The sequence below is a fragment of the Oncorhynchus kisutch genome, linkage group LG5 (genome assembly GCF_002021735.2).
Source record: "Oncorhynchus kisutch isolate 150728-3 linkage group LG5, Okis_V2, whole genome shotgun sequence".
NCBI classification, from domain to species: domain Eukaryota; kingdom Metazoa; phylum Chordata; class Actinopteri; order Salmoniformes; family Salmonidae; genus Oncorhynchus; species Oncorhynchus kisutch.
The window spans coordinates 31,066,992-31,086,788 of NC_034178.2; the positions used below are offsets into that span (position 1 = coordinate 31,066,992).

Below are 19,797 nucleotides of genomic sequence, written 5' to 3' on the forward strand. Positions count from 1 at the left end.
GAGTCACCTCTGCTGCAGAGGATAAGTTCATTAGAGTTACCAGCCTCGGAAATTGGCAATTAACTGCACCTCAGATTTCAGCGCAAATAAATGCTTCACAGAGTTCAAGTAACAGACATCTCAAAAACCATTCCAGGTGAAGCTGGTTGAGAGAATGCCAGGAGTGTGCAAAGCTGTCATCATGGCAAAGGGTGGCTACTTTGAAGAATTTTGTTTAACACCGTTTTGATTACTACATGTTTCCAAGTGTTATTTCATAGTTTTGATGTCATCACTGTTATTCTACAATGTAGAAAATAGTTTAAAAAATAAAGAAAAACCCTTGAATGAGTAGGTGTGTCCAAACTTTTGACTGGTACTGTAGCTGACATCCACAATTGCCCCGCTCTCAGTGGAACTATAAATAAGATAAGGCAGTGGCAGACTCACAAACCACTACATACTACTGTCATGAATCCCATCACACACACAGCTCAGCGAACTCACAGGCTCTGAAACACCCCCACGCTTATATCCTTTCGGCTCCACTACATCTATGAGCAAACTTTAAGAGACACCGCCTAGTGCATGTTATGACGTGAATGAAGCAACATGAGTACGACTGTCCAGATCACCCTGATCAACCATGTGCTCACTGCTCTCACACCTCTCCCCTTCATGGCAGTGTGCTGTGGCGCAAGACTCATGCCGGAGCGTCTGGTAGCAACTGGCTCACACAGACAGAGCGAAAGAGCCAACAACGGAGCCGGAGCCAGGGGGAGCGTAGCCTCAGAGAAACCCACAGAGACTCCACCGCTGCCTGGGAAAGCACACCAGGAGAAGACTTGCCCTCGTTCCATTCTCCCACTTCCCTAACCCTATCAGGCTGCTGTGCGTTATCCAGCGAAGGAATAGGTTAGCGGAGGAACAGCAGAATGAGATTAGTCATCTAGACGCCCAGTTGTGAGTTACCCCAAATCAGTCACAGGTAAAGGTATATGTACTCGCACACACACACACACACACGCACACACTCAGTGAGTGTAACTCACCCTGGTAGCGGAGGCTGTCATGGTCATGGTGGTTGTGCTGGTGATGCTGGTGGTTGTTCTCCAGGGGCGAGGGGGGGCTGCTGGCCCCCAGCTCTGCCAGTCTACGGCTGGTGGCAGACAGCTCTGAGCGCAGGTTGGTCACCTCCTGACTGGCAGACTGGATGGCCCCATCGATCCTCTGAGCCAGCTGCTTGTTGTCTTCCATCATTTTAAGGATTTTCCCCTGAGGACCAAACCCACACAGAGCAGCATGGTGTCAAGTGGAGCATTGGGGGATGAAGAGACTGAGACCCTCTCCCCCTCTTCTTCTCCTTTTTGTCCTCCTCCTCTTCCTCTTCCCTCACAGTTTACTTCACACATAAAGATGCCAGCAGCCAGTTCCTCTTCTCTCCCCTCCGTTCAGCCAGGAGAGAGATGCTGTGTCTACCTGTTACTGCACACAGTCAGTATCCTCCTGTCCCCAACCAGTAGACTGTTTCTGTGTATGACTGAGTGTTTTGCCAAAGAAAGAAAGTGAGTGCGACAGAGAGAGAAAGAGAGACGGAGAGAGAGAAAGATCAAACACAGCAGGCGGTTTAGGGAAAGTGAGTGTTCCTGCCGAGGAGAATGTGCTGTGAGTAGCTGCTCTGCGAGAGGACCCAGCGCATAGAGAGATGACATGCACCCTTTTAAACGGAACGTACCATGTGCTGCAGCACCAGGGGAGAGGGGGGAGTTAGAGGCGGTTAGACCGAGCCGAGCGCCGCTTCTCAAACTCTCTAACTACAGAATACCTCATGTATCCCACATCCTACAGACAGCCTGTAATGAGTTAGTAATCCACTCTTTTATGGGGAGATGAAAAGCTTGTTTCTCCCACTTTCCTCCTCTCCCCACCTCTCTGGGCTTGGCTGTAATGTTGCTCCCTGTGACAAACACTAGTCAAGTGCTCTATATCAATTCCCTCCTCCTCTCTCTCTCTCTCTCTCACACACACACACACACACACACACACACACACACACACACGCTGTCATTCTGTCACTCCCACCCCCTCTCTTTCTATTCATTATATATTCCTCCCTTTGTCCCAGGAAAGCTCACCCCCACATCGGAGGAAAGAAAAGGGGGCTGGCTCAAGCCCGGCTAAGAGGAAAACATGTTAACCCCGAGAGCAAACTTAGCAGAGGACAGACAGAGAGAGAGAGAGAGGCACAACTCACTTATAAGGGTCAACACGGAGGAGGATAGGCGGGGAGAATTCCAATTGAGCCTCAGCTAAAGAGCATTGTGGGCTTATGTCTTTGATTAAAGACTGCTCCAAAGGATTACCCGTCTGAGAATAATCTTTAAGCCCAACAAACAAACACTCGCAGATCAATTCCTATTTGGAGGGATGGACGGTTTTTGTGAACCACAGAGATTTGAATATGTACTGCATTTGTATGGCGAGGGAAATTGTCAACCCTTCTCAGCATAGCTACGACTCAGCACACCTCCGTGACACCCTGATCAAACCATACATCTGGATTGATTCTATGAGTAGTGTTAAACCTGTATATTCCCTGTGTCTGGGAACAAAGTCAGGGAGATAAATGTTTAAAAAAACACGTCACTCTGAGCCACTGTCTAGGTTGGGTGATAATAGCCAACGTGCTCACTGGCATTCACACAATGGAGTGGCAGACAAAGACAGGGCCAGGGCGAGACCAGGGAGTCGGTATAACAGACAGTTCTGGTACAAGATCCCAGTTTCACTGGGAGGTTACTGCAGTTCCACCACACCCTAGTTTGAAATGAAACCCGTAATGTAATGTGGTGTAGCTGCTGGTGCTTTCACACATCATTTCTCTGTGCCTCTCAGATACTGTAGTAGTCGACCAGTTAGTCTGGCCTCAGGCTGGGAGACATGTATTATCCCTGTAAGAGGGAGAGAGAGAGAGAAAGAAAGGAGACAGAGAGAGAGAGAAAGAGAGAAAGAGAGAAAGAAAGAGAAAGAGAGAAAGAAAGAGAGAAAGAAAGAAAGAAAGAAAGAAAGAGAGAAAGAGAGAGAGAGAGAGAAAGAAAGAGAGAAAGAAAGAAAGAAAGAAAGAAAGAAAGAGAGAAAGAAAGAAAGAAAGAAAGAAAGAGAGAAAGAGAGAGAGAGAGAGAGAGAGAGAGAGAGAGAGAGAGAGAGAAAGAGAAAGAGAAAGAGAGAAAGAAAGAAAGAAAGAAAGAGAGAAAGAGAGAGAGAGAGAGAGAGAGAGAGAGAGAGAAAGAGAAAGAGAAAGAGAGAAAGAGACAGGTGGACAGACAAAAGAGAGGTTGAGGTGGAGAGAGGTGAGTATAAGAGACGGGAGCAGTCAGAGAGGACCAGTGTAGTCTGTTACCTCAGGCTAGCTCTAAGGTAGACTGCAGAATGATGGACATCTATAAAAAAAAAAAACAGCAGGACATTGCAGAGAGCACTTAAAACATGTTTCCACTATAGTTCTATCACTAGCAAAATACTTTCACATTTCTGTCACGCCCTGACATACAATACATTGCATATACGTAGGTAGAGGAAAGTTAATAAGGCATGGTTATATCTGACTGACATGGTACACCGATTAACATCTCAATTCATCAGAGCCAGATTACAATCTCTGTTCAAAATGGTCAACGCTACACATCCATGATGAATCAGTGTGACCATCAGCATCAGAGCATGGAGAACCGTCTCTGTGTAACTCAACTGTCTCATCAGCCCTTGTTTGGTCTCTTGAGTCTGACATTTGAACATGTCTGCTTAGCGTTCACAAGGTGTAAACACAGCGACAGCTGGGGGGGCCATGGTGGGGCAGTGTGTATGAAAGCACTGTTTGTCTGTTCTGACCCCGGGTGGGGAAGGCGCTTCCATACACTGGGCTGTTGAATGATTCCAGGAGGTTAAGGGTCAACGTGCCCCAGATAGACATCAATAACAGGGCAGATACGTTGAGGATGTATAACCATTGCATCTCACTAACACAAGGTCCTCCTCTGTCTCGAATGTAAAGACATGTCAGACATGCCTTATGGCATTAGAAGTGAATCCAACAGACAGACTCCCCTCTAACCAGAGAGAGTCATCCTCCTCTCTCTCTCTTGCTACTTTCCTAACTTAGCCCAATGTTGTGGTTGTTTGTTTGTTCACTAGTTTGATGCTATTAATGGGAAGTGTAATTAAGTGTGCCAGAGGTGTGCAGTTAAAAAAGAGCTATTGATAAACAGTCACCATGACTGTCTGCCTGGGTTAATTGAATATCGACTTATCCTCAGCAAACTAGAATGCTTTCCATTTTTCCCAATAGTAGGTGATGTAATACCATGGTTAACTATTTAAACAGCTCTTATCAGGGGCATGTGAGGGAGAAATATCTGCTCTCACCAAACACACTTCCTGATGTTCATCATACTGTGAAAAAGAGAGAGAGATAAGTGTGTGTGTGACAAAGTAAGAGCGAAAGAAAGGTTAGTGCAAGGGAGAGAAAGAAAGAGCAGTTGGAAACGTGGGAGTCTGTGTGATAGTGTAGGATGGGCCTCAGTGAGTCTGTGTGATAGAGTAGGATGGGCCTCAGTGAGTCTGTGTGACAGTGTAGGATGGGCCTCAGTGAGTCTGTGTGATAGTGTAGGATGGGCCTCAGTGAGTCTGTGTGACAGTGTAGGATGGGCCTCTGTAATTCCGTGAGATGAAGTAGGGTGGGTCTCCGTAAGTCTGAGATTACGTACGATGATTCTCTTAGTCTGTAAGATAAAGTAAGATGGGTCTCTGTGAGGCTGTGAGAAAAAGTAGGATACTGTTTACACAATTTTACAATGTGATTTTGGACTGTTTAATGAAGGAAAACTCAAAAAGGGAATTGGAGTTGGAGAACTAAATCAGAGGACCGCACCTGAGCCCAGTTAGGGTCAGGCATCCTGGGACAGCCCCTTCTCTGTAATTCCGAATAAACTAACTTTGAGAAACTAACTTTGAGAAATTATCACCAGACCATGTTTTTCTCCATTAGGAGAGGACGAAGGTTGTAGACCTTTGCTGAATCTTTTAACCATACCACGTGGTTAAACTCTTAGACTATCGATACCGACAGAATAAGAGCAAGTCTTTGATATTAATTACTAGTCTGCAGCTAGGAATTCGTTATCATTGAACGAGAAGAACGACAACCGCCGAAACATCCATTCTATAACAAATGAATGAATGTCACTCTGAACTACCCCCTCTAACCAAGACAGAGAGAGAGAAAGAGAGGACGAAACTATCCAACGAAACAAACTTTTCACCAGCGATCAAGAGGGCACACTGAGCGTAAACATATACAGTGGGGAGAACATGTATTTGATACACTGCCAATTTTGAAGGTTTTCCTACTTACAAAGCATGTAGAGGTCTGTCATTTTTATCATAGGTACACTTCAACTGTGAGAGACGGAATCTAAAACAAAAATCCAGAAAATCACATTGTATGATTTTTAAGTAATTAATTTGCATTATATTGCATGACATAAGTATTTGATACATCAGAAAAGCAGAACTTAATATTTGGTACAGAAACCTTTGTTTGCAATTACAGAGATCATACGTTTCCTGTAGTTCTTGACCAGGTTTGCACACACTGCAGCAGGGAATTTGGCCCACTCCTCCATATAGACCTACTTCAGATCCTTCAGGTTTCGGGGCTGTCGATAGGCAATACGGACTTTCAGCTCCCTCCAAAGATTTCCTATTGGGTTCAGGTCTGGAGACTGGCTAGGACACTCCAGGACCTTGAGATGCTTCTTACGGAGCCACTCCTTAGTTGCCCTGGCTGTTCGGGTTGTTCGGGTTGGGTTGTTTTCATGCTGGAAGACCCAGCCACGACCCATCTTCAATGCTCTTACTGAGGGAAGGAGGTTGTTGGCCAAGATCTTGCGATACATGGCCCTATCCATCCTCCCCTCAATACGGTGCAGTCATCCTGTCCCCTTTGCAGAAAAGCATCCCCAAAGAATGATGTTTCCACCTCCATGCTTCACAGTTGGGATGGTGTTATTGGGGTTGTACTCATCCTTCTTCCTCCAAACACGGCGAGTGGAGTTTAGACCAAAAAGCTAAATTTTTGTCTCATCAGACCACACGACCTTCTCCCATTCCTCCTCTGGATCATCCAGATGGTCATTGGCAAACTTCAGACGGGCCTGGACATGCGCAGGCTTGAGCAGGGGGACCTTGCGTGGGCTGCAGGATTTTAATCCATGACGGCGTAGTGTGTTATTAATGGTTTTCTTTGAGACTGTGGTCCCAGCTCTCTTCAGGTCATTGACCAGGTCCTGCCGTACAGTTCTGGGCTGATCCCTCACCTTCCTCATGATCATTGATGCCCCACGAGGTGAGATCTTGCATTGACCGTCATCTCTAACTTCTTCCATTTTCTAATAATTGCGCCAACAGTTGTTGCCTTCTCACCAAGCTGCTTGCCTATTGTCCTGTAGCCCATCCCAGCCTTGTGCAGGTCTACAATTTTAACCCTGATGTCCTTACACAGCTCTCTGGACTTGGCCATTGTGGAGAGGTTGGAGTCTGTTTGATTGAGTGTGTGGACAGGTGTCTTTTATACAGGTAACGAGTCCAAACAGGTGCAGTTAATACAGGTAATGAGTGGAGAACAGGAGGGCTTCTTAAAGAAAAACGAACAGGTCTGTGAGAGCCGGAATTCTTACCGGTTGGTAGGTGATCAAATACTTATGTAATGCAATAAAATGCAAATTAATTACTTAAAAATCATACAATGTGATTTTCTGGATTTTTGTTTTAGATTCCATCTCTTTTTTATTTTATTTGACATTTTACCCCTTTTTCTCCCCAATTTCGTGGTTTCCAATTGTTTTAGTAGCTACTATCTTGTCTCATCGCTACAACTCCCGTACGGGCTCGGGAGAGACGAAGGTTGAAAGTCAAGCGTCCTCCGATTCACAACCCAACCAAGCCGCACTGCTTCTTAACACAGCGCCATCCAACCCGGAAGCCAGCCGGTGTATATTGATTGCAATTGTACCCGAATGAGTGAGCGTTCATGTGCAAAGGATTAGCATTTCAATTGTTATAATTATCACTCTGTGGTGACTTCTTAGTCGACGACCACTTCCCCTTTTGTCTAACAAGCCGCCATGCCGGTTTAGCCCACTAGGGCACATTCTCCTATCGTTTCATGTAACCACATTTACCTTGTTTGTTTGTTTATGCATTCCTGTGAATTACTTAGTAATAAATAAATGATTCAAGACAATTGATGTATGGACGACTCATAGTGAAGACTGGATTCGTGCAGATAACCAACAATGTACAACGTTTGGAATGAGACTAACGTGAGGTAAAGTAAATTAATTCATTAATTCGAAGACTAATTGATCAGATAAAATATCTGAAAAGTTTTTTTAGGAAATGACATGCAGATAACTTTGTAATCTGAATATTTTCCCTTGGTGCCCCGACTTCCGAGTTAATTACAGTTACATGTTTAACAGTTGATCGCATAATACTAATTACAGAGAATCTTTGATAAAAACTATAAGTCCTTAATTTAATGAGGGTAAAGACACGACAGATGGGTCTCTGTGAGTCTATGATAAAGTAGTATGGGTCTTTGTGAGTCTGTGGGATAAAGTAGGATAGGGTCTCTGTAAATCTGTGAGATTAAGTAGATTGGGTCCTCTGTGAGACTGTGAGATGGAGTAGGATGGGTGTTTATCAGTCTGTGAGATAAAGTAGGATGGGTCTCTGTAAGCATGTGAGATATTGTAGAATGGGTCTCTAAGTCTGAAAGATAAAGTAGAATGTGTCTGTAAGTCTGTGATAAAGCAGAATGGGTCTCTGTGAATCTGTGAGAAAAAGAAGGATATGTCTCTGTGAGTCTGAGATAACATAGGATGGGTCTCTGTGAGTCTAGTCTGAGATAAAGTAGAATGGGTCTCTGTAAGCATGTCTCTGTAAGTATGTGAGATAAAGTAGGATGGGTCTCTGTGAGTCTAGTCTGTGAGGTAAAGTAGAATGGGTCTCTGTGACTCTGTGACTCTCTGCGAGATAAAGTAGCACGGATCCCTGAAATTCTGTGAGATAAAGTAAGATGGGTCTCTGTGAGATAAAGTAGGATGGGTCTCTGTGAGTCTGTGATAAAGTAAAATGGATCTCTCTAAGTCTGTGAGAAAACATAGGATGGGCCTCTGTTAGTCTAGTCCGTGAGATAATGCAAGATGGGTCTCTAAGTCTGTGATAAAGTAGGATGGGTCTCTGTAAGTCTGTGATAAAGTAGGATGGGTCTCTGTAAGTCTGTGATAAAGTAGGATGGGTCTCTGTAAGTCTGTGATAAAGTAGGATGGGTCTCTGTAAGTCTGTGATAAAGTAGGATGGGTCTCTGTAAGTCTGTGATAAAGTAGGATGGGTCTCTGTAAGTCTGTGATAAAGTAGGATGGGTCTCTGTAAGTCTGGGAGATTTAACTTTTTTATTGTTTAATTAAACTTTATTTAACAAGGCAAGTCAGCTAAGAACAAATTATTATTTAAAATGACAGCATAGGAACAGTGGGTTAACTGCCTTGTTCGCAGGCAGAACAACAGATTTTGACATTGTCAGCTCTGGGATTCATTCTAGCAACCTTTCGGTTACAGGCCCAACACTCTAACCACTAGGCTACCTGCCGCCCCAGATAACATAGGAAGAGTCACTAAGTCTGTAAGATAAAGTAGGATGGGACCCTGTGATTCTGTGAGATTAAGTAGAACGGGTTTCTTTAAGTCTATGAGAGAGTAGGATGGGTATCTGTGAGTCAGTGAGAAAAAAGGAGATTAGGTCCCTGAACGTCTGTGAGATAAAGTAGGATGGGTCTGTAAGTCTGTGAGATAATGAAGGATGGTCTCTGAAAGTACAGTATGTGAGATGAAGTAGCATGGGTCTCTGTAAGATCTGTGAGATAATATAGGATGAGTCTCTAAGTCTGTGAGATAAAGTAGAATGGGTCCCTGTGAATCTGTGAGATAAAGTAGTATGGGTCAATGCGAAATAAATTAGATTGCGTCTCTGTGAGTCTGTGAGAAAACGTAGGATGGGTTTCTAAGGCTGTGAGATGAAGTAGAATGGGTCTCTGTACATCTGTGATATAAAGTAGAATGGGTATCTGTGAGTGTGAGATAAAGTAGGATGAGTCTCTAAGTCTGTGAGATAAAGTAGGATGGGACCCTGTGATTCTGTGAGATTAAGTAGGATGTGTCTGTAAATCTGTGAGATAACGAAGGATGGGTCTCTGAAAGTATGTGAGATAAAGTAGCATGGGTCTCTAAGATCTGTGAGATAATATAGGATGAGTCTCTAATTCTGTGATAAAGTAGGAGGGGTCTATAAGTCTGCGAGATAAAGTAGTATGGGTATCTGTGAGTCAGTGAGAAAAAGGAGGTTAGGCCCCTGAACGTCTGTGAGATAAAGTAGAATGGTAATCTGTGAGATAAAGTAGAACGGGTATCTGTGAGATAACGTAGGATTGGTCTCTAATTCTGTAAGATAATGAAGGATTGGTCTCTAACTCTGTGAGATAATGAAGGATGGTCTCTAATTCTTTGAGATAATGAAGGATGTTCTCTGAAAGTACAGTATGTGAGACGAAGTAGCATTGGTCTCTGTAAGATCTGTGAGATAATATAGGATGAGTCTCTAAGTCTGTGAGATAAAGTAGAATGGGTCCCTGTGAATCTGTGAGATAAAGTAGTATGGGTCAATGCGAAATAAAGTAGATTGTGTCTCTGTGAGTCTGTGAGAAAACGTAGGATGGGTTTCTAAGGCTGTGAGATGAAGTAGAATGGGTCTCTGTACATCTGTGATATAAAGTAGAATGGGTATCTGTGAGTATGAGATAAAGTAGGATGAGTCTCTAAGTCTGTGAGATAACGAAGGATGGGTCTCTGAAAGTATGTGAGAAAGTAGCATGGGTCTCTGTAAGATCTGTGAGATAATATAGGATGAGTCTCTAAGTCTGAGATAAAGTAGGAGGGGTCTATAAGTCTGTGAGATAAAGTAGTATGGGTATCTGTGAGTCAGTGAGAAAAAGGAGGTTAGGCCCCTGAACGTCTGTGAGATAAAGTAGGATGGGTCTCTAATTCTGTGAGATAACGAAGGATGGGTCTCTGAAAGTACGTGAGAAAGTAGCCTGGGTATCTGTGAGATAAAGTAGGATGGTCTCTAATTCTGTGAGATAACGAAGGATGAAAGTATGTGAGATAAATTAGTATGGGTCAATGTGAAATAAAGTAGGATGGGTCTGTGTGAGTCTGTGAGAAAACGTGGGATGGGTCTCCAAGGCTGTGAGATGAAGTAGAATGGGTCTCTAATTCTGTGAGATAACATAGGATGGGTCTCTGTAAGTCTGAGATTTTCATTTTTATTGTTTATTTAACCTTTATTTAACTAGGGTTGCTGTGAGTCTGTGGGATAAAGTAGGATGGGTCTCTGTAAGTCTGTGAGATATAGTAGAATGGGTCCCTGTGAGACTGTGAGATAAAGTAGAATGGGTCTCCTAGTCTATGAGATCATGTAGAATGGGTGTTTGTCAGTCTGTGAGATAAAGTAGCATGGGTCCCTGTGAGTCTGTGAGATAATGTAGGATGGGTCCCTGTGAGTCTGTGAGATAAAGTAGGATGGGTCTCTGTAAGTCTGTGAGATAAAGTAGGATGGGTCTCTGTAAGTCTGAGATAAAGTAGCATGGGTCCCTGTGAGTCTGAGATAAAGTAGCAAGGGTCCCTGTGAGTCTGTGAGATAAAGTAGGATGGGTCTCTGTAAGTCTGTGAGATGGAGTAGGATGGGTCCCTGTGAGTCTGTGAGATAAAGTAGGATGGGTCCCTGTGAGTCTGAGATAAAGTAGGATGGGTCTCTGTAAGTCTGTGAGATAAAGTAGGATGGGTCCCTGTGAGTCTGTGAGATAAAGTAGGACGGGTCCCTGTGAGTCTGTGAGATAAAGTAGGACGGGTCCCTGTGAGTCTGTGAGATAAAGTAGGATGGGTCCCTGTGAGTCTGTGAGATAAAGTAGGATGGGTCCCTGTGAGTCTGTGAGATAAAGTAGGATGGGTCCCTGTGAGTCTGTGAGATAAAGTAGGATGGGTCCCTGTGAGTCTGTGAGATAAAGTAGGATGGGTCTCTGTAAGTCTGTGAGATAAAGTAGGATGGGTCTCTGTGAGTCTGTGAGATAAAGTAGGATGGGTCCCTGTGAGTCTGTGAGATAAAGTAGGATGGGTCTCTGTAAGTCTGTGAGATACTTCTATCATCAGCCTTTGTCAGTGTGAGAAGAAGAAAGAGGAGGAACACTTGACTGTTAGATCTCAGCCGTGTGTTAGGTCAAGGATTTCCCCACATCTCCTCATTGTGACTGCTGTTTCATAGCAACACCTGGGTATGGCAGGACATGCAGGGAGCCACTGCAGAGAGAGCCATGTTGCATCCTGTCTGAGGCTGGAGCAGCCCGCCTAAATGAGAACTGACAGATTGGCCACCGTGGACACGAACAGGCTAGACAGGAAGAAATGAAGAGTGGTTGTTTTGAAGGACGAGGAGATGAATGAACTTAAAAAGGGGGATGCTTCCACATTTCCGTTTCAGAACTGTAGTTGAAAAAGTTGTATTCTGTTTGCGTTAACGTGGGTTCAGAACCATGGAATTGACTGGTGCAATATGAGAATGAGGTGTGTCATGTATTTCTGTGTGGGAAATGCGATTCAACTGCAGTGTGGAACTACAGTAAAAGAGAATGTCAAGAGAGGCTATAACTTCTTTCCACTGCTCGTCTCTCCCAGTCCGGCCCTCTCTGAGCCAAACATCATCCATTTATGGTCAACACTGAATCAAAGTTTTCACACAGTCTGAGGATTTATGCAAATGTCACAGTTGGGGGAAAAGGGACATTTATGTAAATGCTTGAGTGACAGTGGGGAGGGGGGAGGCCTTTGCCCTCTTCCACCCTGCCCCAGCGATGGCAGTGTGCCACACTGGGACAGAGTAGCATTGATGGTGAACACAGTCGATGGCACAGAGAGGAAACTGAGCTCTCATTCTTCATCTGCCATTTGGCTGCCTCGCTTTCTCTCTCTGAACCTTCCACACGGTCAATGGAACTAAACCTAGGAAACAGAATATCGAACAAACGAGCTATGTTTTGATAAAAGAGAGTAAATCACTTCTTTATTCAGCCCTGCTGAGAGCGCACCTGACTACATTCCAATCAACCTCTGGCAGCAGTGCTGGTATCTTTTATCAGAGCCAAACCCTATTACATATTCCACAGGAGGAGATCCAACCTGGTTCACACTCCAAGCCAAACGCTATCACCAGGTTTTTTTATGCATCAAATGTACCCAGAGGCCCTGCTGGCTATGTGGCTTGAACTCTGACAGCGATAAAGTCCCACCCCAGGAGCGGGGCCCTATGTTGACTGAGATAAGGTTTGTAGGGAGGACCTTTTATCCACTGTCAAACTCGGTGCCTTCCTTACGCACCCCCGGTCTGTCGCTCCAGTCCTCCCTCGCTGCTCCCCTCCCCTCTCTCACAAGCCTCGCTCTCCTCTCCCACATTCCTCCATCTTCGATAGAGGAGCAGTAACCCCCAACACAGGGACACAATCTCTCCACTCGAAGATAACGGGCAGACAGGGGTTGCGGAGTGTGATGCCAAGGGCCATGATGAGGATTACGATAAAACCTGGCCTGCAAGGCAGTAAGGGGGTGGGGGTGTACCTGGGGTTTGTTGGGGATTGTTGGATGGAGAATAGAACAGAGATTGCTCGACTTGACTAGAGAGACTCAAATGGCCCCAGTGAATCTTTTCCCGCTGTCTCTCGTCTGCCCCCTGCTGGGTGTTCTCTCTCTCTCTCCGGGGAGTAGGTAGAGGTTGGTCCTAACCAGCGATACAGGGTCAGAAATGTTCTCATGCCCCTCGAGGTAAAGGTTAGTATTGGGGGATAATCCTAGATCTGTGGGAAGGGCCAGGCAACGCCCGTCACAATGTAGCTGCTCCTTAACTAGCATGGGCCCTGTTGACAGGCCAGGTTTAGGTAAGAGCAGACCCAGACATGGAGTAGGCTACAGGACAATGTCACACACAGAGGGGCAAAGTAATGTTGACACAAAAGGTATCCGTCATACAAAGCTCCCCTCCGCAAACTTTCTGATGTCCAATTGAATTCTCTGTACTGCTACCCCCCTGTGTATAGTCTCACTTGTTATTTTACTGCTGCTCTTTAATTACTTGTTACTTTTATTTCTTGTTCTCATTTGTACTGCATTGTTGGTTAAGGGCTCGTAAGTAAGCACTTCACTGTAAGGTTAACACCTCCTGTATTCGGCGCATGTGACTAATAACATTTGATTTGAACCCCCTCCTCCGTTGTTCCCCTCTCTCGATTACAGGGCTGCTATGAGATAAAGGGATGCGCCTCTATGCCCACAGGGGAGATAGCGATAACCGACTGGATCATCCTCAGCACAACGGAAGGTGTCATTTGTATAACGACGTGGAACCAGTGTTACAACTAATAATAATACTTAGCGTTTAAGTCTCGACCATAAACCAAAACTGAATTCTGGCCATTTTTCGCCGTGAGAGGACCGTTCCCTGGGCTCAACGGGCGAGCTATGATATGTAAAAGTATCAGTAGGATAACGCTGTGGATATTCCAGGCGATGGTTTTAATAAGGCTCACCGTCCCAGCTCTGCTCCACACCGAGAGCCTCATTCATTCCCACTCTCCTCTCTCTGTACACTGAAGTGATCAGTCAGGGGGGGGGGCAATGCTGTGGAAATCACAACGACAGAGCCTCGGCGGCTTGATTTATGACATGCAGTTATTTATTGGCTAATCATGGCAGGCTGCTGAGAGCGGACTGAGGCATACCTACAGAGGAGGAGGACAGCCATGGAGCTGTGCTGAGCTTCATGGGAGACAGATGAAGAAGGCGAGCCGGCTAGGGTTATTACTGGGAGAGATGGGGAGAAGACTTTTCAAATCACCAGATGAATCTAAAGGCAGTCGTGGGTCATAGTTCTCTCTGCCTGGAAGTGCATTCCAATACTGATGATAGTGCAGGGTTCCAAAAGTGTGTCGTGAGGTTGGTACACAACTAACAAAGGACTTCATCAATCCAGAGCGCTCTGCGATGAGAGTGAACGTCCTGTTGTATTATTCATTAGAAGAGAAGAGGGATTTTCCCCAGCTCTGTCACTCCACCAATCAGAGGAGAGTGAGAAAAGAGCAGATCAATCAGAGCTCTCCTTGGGAGAGATTCTGAGGGCATCCCACTCAAAGAGATGATTGACAGCCTGGGGTAGTACCAACAGAGTGTGTACAATGGATCCATAAGAACTGATACTGTATTGTATCTTCTATATCCTTCCTGTTTGGCCCTGTCCGGGGGTGTCCTCGGATGGGGCCACAGTGTCTCCTGACCCCTCCTGTCTCAGCCTCCAGTATTTATGCTGGAGTAGTTTATGTGTCGGGGGGCTGGGGTCAGTTTGTTATATCTGGAGTACTTCTCCTGTCCTATTCGGTGTCCTGTGTGAATCTAAGTGTGCGTTCTCTAATTCTCTCCTTCTCTCTTTCTTTCTCTCTCTCGGAGGACCTGAGCCCTAGGACCATGCCCCAGGACTACCTGACATGATGACTCCTTGCTGTCCCCAGTCCACCTGGCCATGCTGCTGTTCCAGTTTCAACTGACCTGAGCCCTAGGACCATGCCCCAGGACTACCTGACATGATGACTCCTTGCTGTCCCCAGTCTACCTGGCCATGCTGCTGCTCCAGTTTCAACTTCCACCTGACTATGCTGCTGCTCTAGTTTCAACTGTTCTGCCTTATTATTATTCGACCATGCTGGTCATTTATGAACATTGAACATCTTGACCATGTTCTGTTATAATCTCCACCCGGCACAGCCAGAAGAGGACTGGCCACCCCACATAGCCTGGTTCCTCTCTAGGTTTCTTCCTAGGTATTGGCCTTTCTAGGGAGTTTTTCCTAGCCACCGTGCTTCTCCACCTGCATTGCTTGCTGTTTGGGGTTTTAGGCTGGGTTTCTGTACAGCACTTTGAGATATCAGCTGATGTACGAAGGGCTATATAAATAAATTTGATTTGATTTGATTTATTGGTATTGAAGAGCTATCCTATTCCTGACACATCTGTGGTAACCGTTCTGCTGATTTGGTAGCTCATCTTGCTGGGATTGGCCCATGTCCTAAACATGGTGGTGCAGCTACAGCGAGGCATAGCGGGGAAACGACACCAATCTTCCACCATCACTCGTCACATGTCTATGTGTCCGCTCTTCTCTCTCTTTCACTCTGTAACTGTCATCTCCTCTCCTCTCTCTTTCACTCTGTAACTGTCATCTCCTCTCCTCTCTCTTTCACTCTGTAACTGTCATCTCCTCTCCTCTCTCTTTCACTCTGTCATCTCCTCTCCCCTCTCTTTCACTCTAACTGTCATCTCCTCTCCTCTCTCTTTCACTCTGTAACTGTCATCTCCTCTCCTCTCCTCTCTCTTTCACTCTGTAACTCATCTCCTCCCCTCTCTCTTTCACTCTGTAACTGTCATCTCCTCTCCTCTCTCTTTCACTCTGTCATCGCTCTCGTCCACTCTAACTGTCTTCTCTCCTCTCTCGTTCACTCTAACTGCTCTCTCTCTCTAACTGTCATCTCCTCTCCCCTCTCTTTCACTCTGTCATCAGCTCTATTTCACTCTGTAACTGTCATTTACTCTCTCTATTTCACTCTAACGGTCATCACCTCTATTTCCCTCTGTAACTGTCATCTCTATTTCCCTCTAACTGTCATCTCCTCTCTATTTCACTCTGTAACTGTCATTTACTCTCTCTATTTCACTCTAACGGTCATCACCTCTATTTCCCTCTGTAACTGTCATCTCTATTTCCCTCTAACTGTCATCTCCTCTCTATTTCACTCTGTAACTGTCATCTATACTTCTCTTTCTTTCACATTAACTGTCATCTCTCTCTCTTTCACTCTGTCATCTCCTCTCCCCTCTCTTTCACTCTGTCATCAGCTCTATTTCCCTCTGTAACTGTCATCTCCTCGCTCTTTCACTCTAACTGTCATCACCTCTCTCTTTCACTCTAACTGTCATCTCTTTCACTCTGTCATCTATACTTCTGCTGCTGTCCACTTGTTCCATCATCCCAAGCGACATCATCAATCACTCTTATCAAAAAAGCACATTCCTATCAGAAATACATCTCCTCTCATCCAAATACTGGCTCACTAACAACTAAATATGGCAATGCTTATCAGGCTTCAGGAATGCTACAAATATAACAGAAACATGGGAATGCGGTCAAAATGGTGTTCTGCTCCTTGCAAGATAACAGAACTAATAGTGCTGGGAAAAGATTAGGGAAAAAATGTGGCTAGTGCATATTGACTAACTACTGTATCTTCCGAATATAAATTGGACAGAATAAATCATCCTTCCAAAGCATATAAACTGTGAGAGATGGCTATAAGGGGAAAGAAGGAGAGAGAGCGGGAGAGACGTAGAGAGAGCGAGAGACAGTTGGATGCCAAAATAGTTGAAGTCATTTATTATATTTCAACATTTATCTCTTGGAAGGAGCAAGAGTTATCAGAGGGACTAAATTGAAAGACATTCAAGCGTGCAGTGGGGACTCAGGAACACTGATGACCCAACAAGCAGAAATCCATTCAACACTCCAGGCTTAGCCTGCCATGCAGCTTTGCACAACCCTGCACAGAGCAGAGCAGAGGAGAGAAGAGCAGAGCAGAGGAGACGAAAGCAGAGGAGAAGAGAGCAGAGGAGAGGATAGGAGAGCAGAGGAGAGGATAGGAGAGCAGAGGAGAGGATAGGAGAGGATAGGAGAGCAGAGCAGAAGAGAGGAGAGGAGAGCAGAGGAGAGGAGAGCAGAGCAGAGGAGAGCAGAGCAGAGGAGAGGAGAGCAGAGGAGAGGAGAAGAGAGGAGAGCAGAGGAGAAGAGAGCAGAGGAGAAGAGAGGAGAGCAGAGCAGAGGAGAAGAGAGCAGAGCAGAGCAGAAGAGAGCAGAGGAGAAGAGAGCAGAGGAGAAGAGAGCAGAGGAGAAGAGAGCAGAGGAGAAGAGAGCAGAAGATAGGAGAGCAGAGGAGAGCAGAGGAGAGCAGAGAGCAGAAGATAGGAGAGCAGGGACGAGAGCAGAGGAGATGAGAGCAGAGGAGACAAGAAGAGAGGAGAGGAGACGAGAGCAGAGGATAGGAGAGCAGAGGATATGAGAGCAGAGGAGAGGAGAGGAGAGCAGAGGAAACGACAGCAGAGGAGACGAGAGCAGAGGATAGGAGAGCAGAGGAGAGGAGATGAGAGCAGAGGAGCGCAGAGGAGACGAGAGCAGAGGAAAGGAGAAGAGAGGAGGAGAATAGAGGAGAGAAGAGGAAAGGAGAGGAGAACAGAGGAGAATAGAGGAGAGAAGAGGAAAGGAGAGGAGAACAGAGGAGAATAGAGGAGAGAAGAGGAAAGGAGAGGAGAACAGAGGAGAATAGAGGAGAGAAGAGGAAAGGAGAGCAGAGCAGAGGAGAATAGAGGAGAGAAGAGGAAAGGAGAGCAGAGCAGAGGAGAATAGAGGAGAGAAGAGGAAAGGAGAGGAGAACAGAGGAGAATAGAGGAGAGAAGAGGAAAGGAGAGCAGAGCAGAGGAGAATAGAGGAGAGAAGAGGAAAGGAGAGCAGAGCAGAGGAGAATAGAGGAGAGAAGAGGAAAGGAGAGGAGAACAGAGGAGAATAGAGGAGAGAAGAGGAAAGGAGAGCAGAGCAGAGGAGAATAGAGGAGAGAAGAGGAAAGGAGAGGAGAACAGAGGAGAATAGAGGAGAGAAGAGGAAAGGAGAGGAGAACAGAGGAGAATAGAGGAGAGAAGAGGAAAGGAGAGGAGAACAGAGGAGAATAGAGGAGAGAAGAGGAAAGGAGAGGAGAACAGAGGAGAATAGAGGAGAGAAGAGGAAAGGAGAGGAGAACAGAGGAGAATAGAGGAGGGAAGAGGAAAGGAGAGCAGAGCAGAGCAGAGGAGAATAGAGGAGAGAAGAGGAGAATAGAGGAGAGAAGAGGAAAGGAGAGCAGAGCAGAGCAGAGGAGAAGAGAGCAGAAGATAGGAGAGCAGAGGAGAGAAGAGAGCAGAAGATAGGAGAGCAGGGACGAGAGCAGAGGAGATGAGAGCAGAGGAGACAAGAAGAGAGGAGAGGAGACGAGAGCAGAGGATAGGAGAGCAGAGGAGAGGAGAGGAGAGCAGAGGAGACGAGAGCAGAGGGAAACGACAGCAGAGGAGACGAGAGCAGAGGATAGGAGAGCAGAGGAGAGGAGATGAGAGCAGAGGAGCGCAGAGGAGACGAGAGCAGAGGAAAGGAGAAGAGAGGAGGAGCGCAGAGGAGACGAGAGCAGAGGAAAGGAGAAGAGAGGAGGAGCGCAGAGGAGACGAGAGCAGAGGAAAGGAGAAGAGAGGAGGAGAATAGAGAAGAGGAAAGGAGAGGAGAACAGAGGAGAATAGAGAAGAGAAGAGGAAAGGAGAGGAGAACAGAGGAGAATAGAGGAGAGAAGAGGAAAGGAGAGGAGAACAGAGGAGAATAGAGGAAAGGAGAGGAGAACAGAGGAGAATAGAGGAGAGAAGAGGAAAGGAGAGCAGAGCAGAGGAGAATAGAGGAGAGAAGAGGAAAGGAGAGCAGAGCAGAGGAGAATAGAGGAGAGAAGAGGAAAGGAGAACAGAGGAGAATAGAGGAGAGAAGAGGAAAGGAGAGCAGAGCAGAGGAGAATAGAGGAGAGAAGAGGAAAGGAGAGGAGAACAGAGGAGAATAGAGGAGAGAAGAGGAAAGGAGAGGAGAACAGAGGAGAATAGAGGAGAGAAGAGGAAAGGAGAGGAGAACAGAGGAGAATAGAGGAGGGAAGAGGAAAGGAGAGCAGAGCAGAGCAGAGGAGAATAGAGGAGAGAAGAGGAGAATAGAGGAGAGAAGAGGAAAGGAGAGCAGAGCAGAGGAGAATAGAGGAGAGAAGAGGAGAATAGAGGAGAGAAGAGGAAAGGAGAGCAGAGCAGAGCAGAGGAGAAGAGAGCAGAGGAGAAGAGAGCAGAAGATAGGAGAGCAGAAGATAGGAGAGCAGGGACGAGAGCAGAGGAGATGAGAGCAGAGGAGACAAGAAGAGAGGAGAGGAGACGAGAGCAGAGGATAGGAGAGCAGAGGATATGAGAGCAGAGGAGAGGAGAGGAGAGCAGAGGAGACGAGAGCAGAGGAAACGACAGCAGAGGAGACGAGAGCAGAGGATAGGAGAGCAGAGGAGAGGAGATGAGAGCAGAGGAGCGCAGAGGAGACGAGAGCAGAGGAAAGGAGAAGAGAGGAGGAGCGCAGAGGAGACGAGAGCAGAGGAAAGGAGAAGAGAGGAGGAGAATAGAGAAGAGGAAAGGAGAGGAGAACAGAGGAGAATAGAGAAGAGGAGAGGAGAACAGAGGAGAATAGAGAAGAGAAGAGGAAAGGAGAGGAGAACAGAGGAGAATAGAGGAGAGAAGAGGAAAGGAGAGGAGAACAGAGGAGAATAGAGGAAAGGAGAGGAGAACAGAGGAGAATAGAGGAGAGAAGAGGAAAGGAGAGCAGAGCAGAGGAGAATAGAGGAGAGAAGAGGAAAGGAGAGCAGAGCAGAGGAGAATAGAGGAGAGAAGAGGAAGGGAGAGGAGAACAGAGGAGAATAGAGGAGAGAAGAGGAAAGGAGAGCAGAGCAGAGGAGAATAGAGGAGAGAAGAGGAAAG

The 19,797-nt window shown here is 46.1% G+C and overlaps 1 protein-coding gene across 3 annotated transcripts in view; it reads right to left on the reverse strand.

Annotated features, from left to right (window-relative positions):
- kaznb (kazrin, periplakin interacting protein b) overlaps positions 1 to 19,797 on the reverse strand; it is a 150,419-nt gene that overhangs the window by 82,814 nt on the left and 47,808 nt on the right. For all 3 annotated transcript variants that reach the window (XR_004210001.1, XM_020483015.2, XM_031824851.1), the window contains exon 3: positions 1,032 to 1,254. Coding sequence is in view for 2 of the 3 variants with exons in the window: in XM_020483015.2 (XP_020338604.1) it covers positions 1,032 to 1,254 (223 nt within the window). In the remaining variant the exon portion in view is untranslated. The remainder of the gene's footprint in view (positions 1 to 1,031; positions 1,255 to 19,797) is intronic.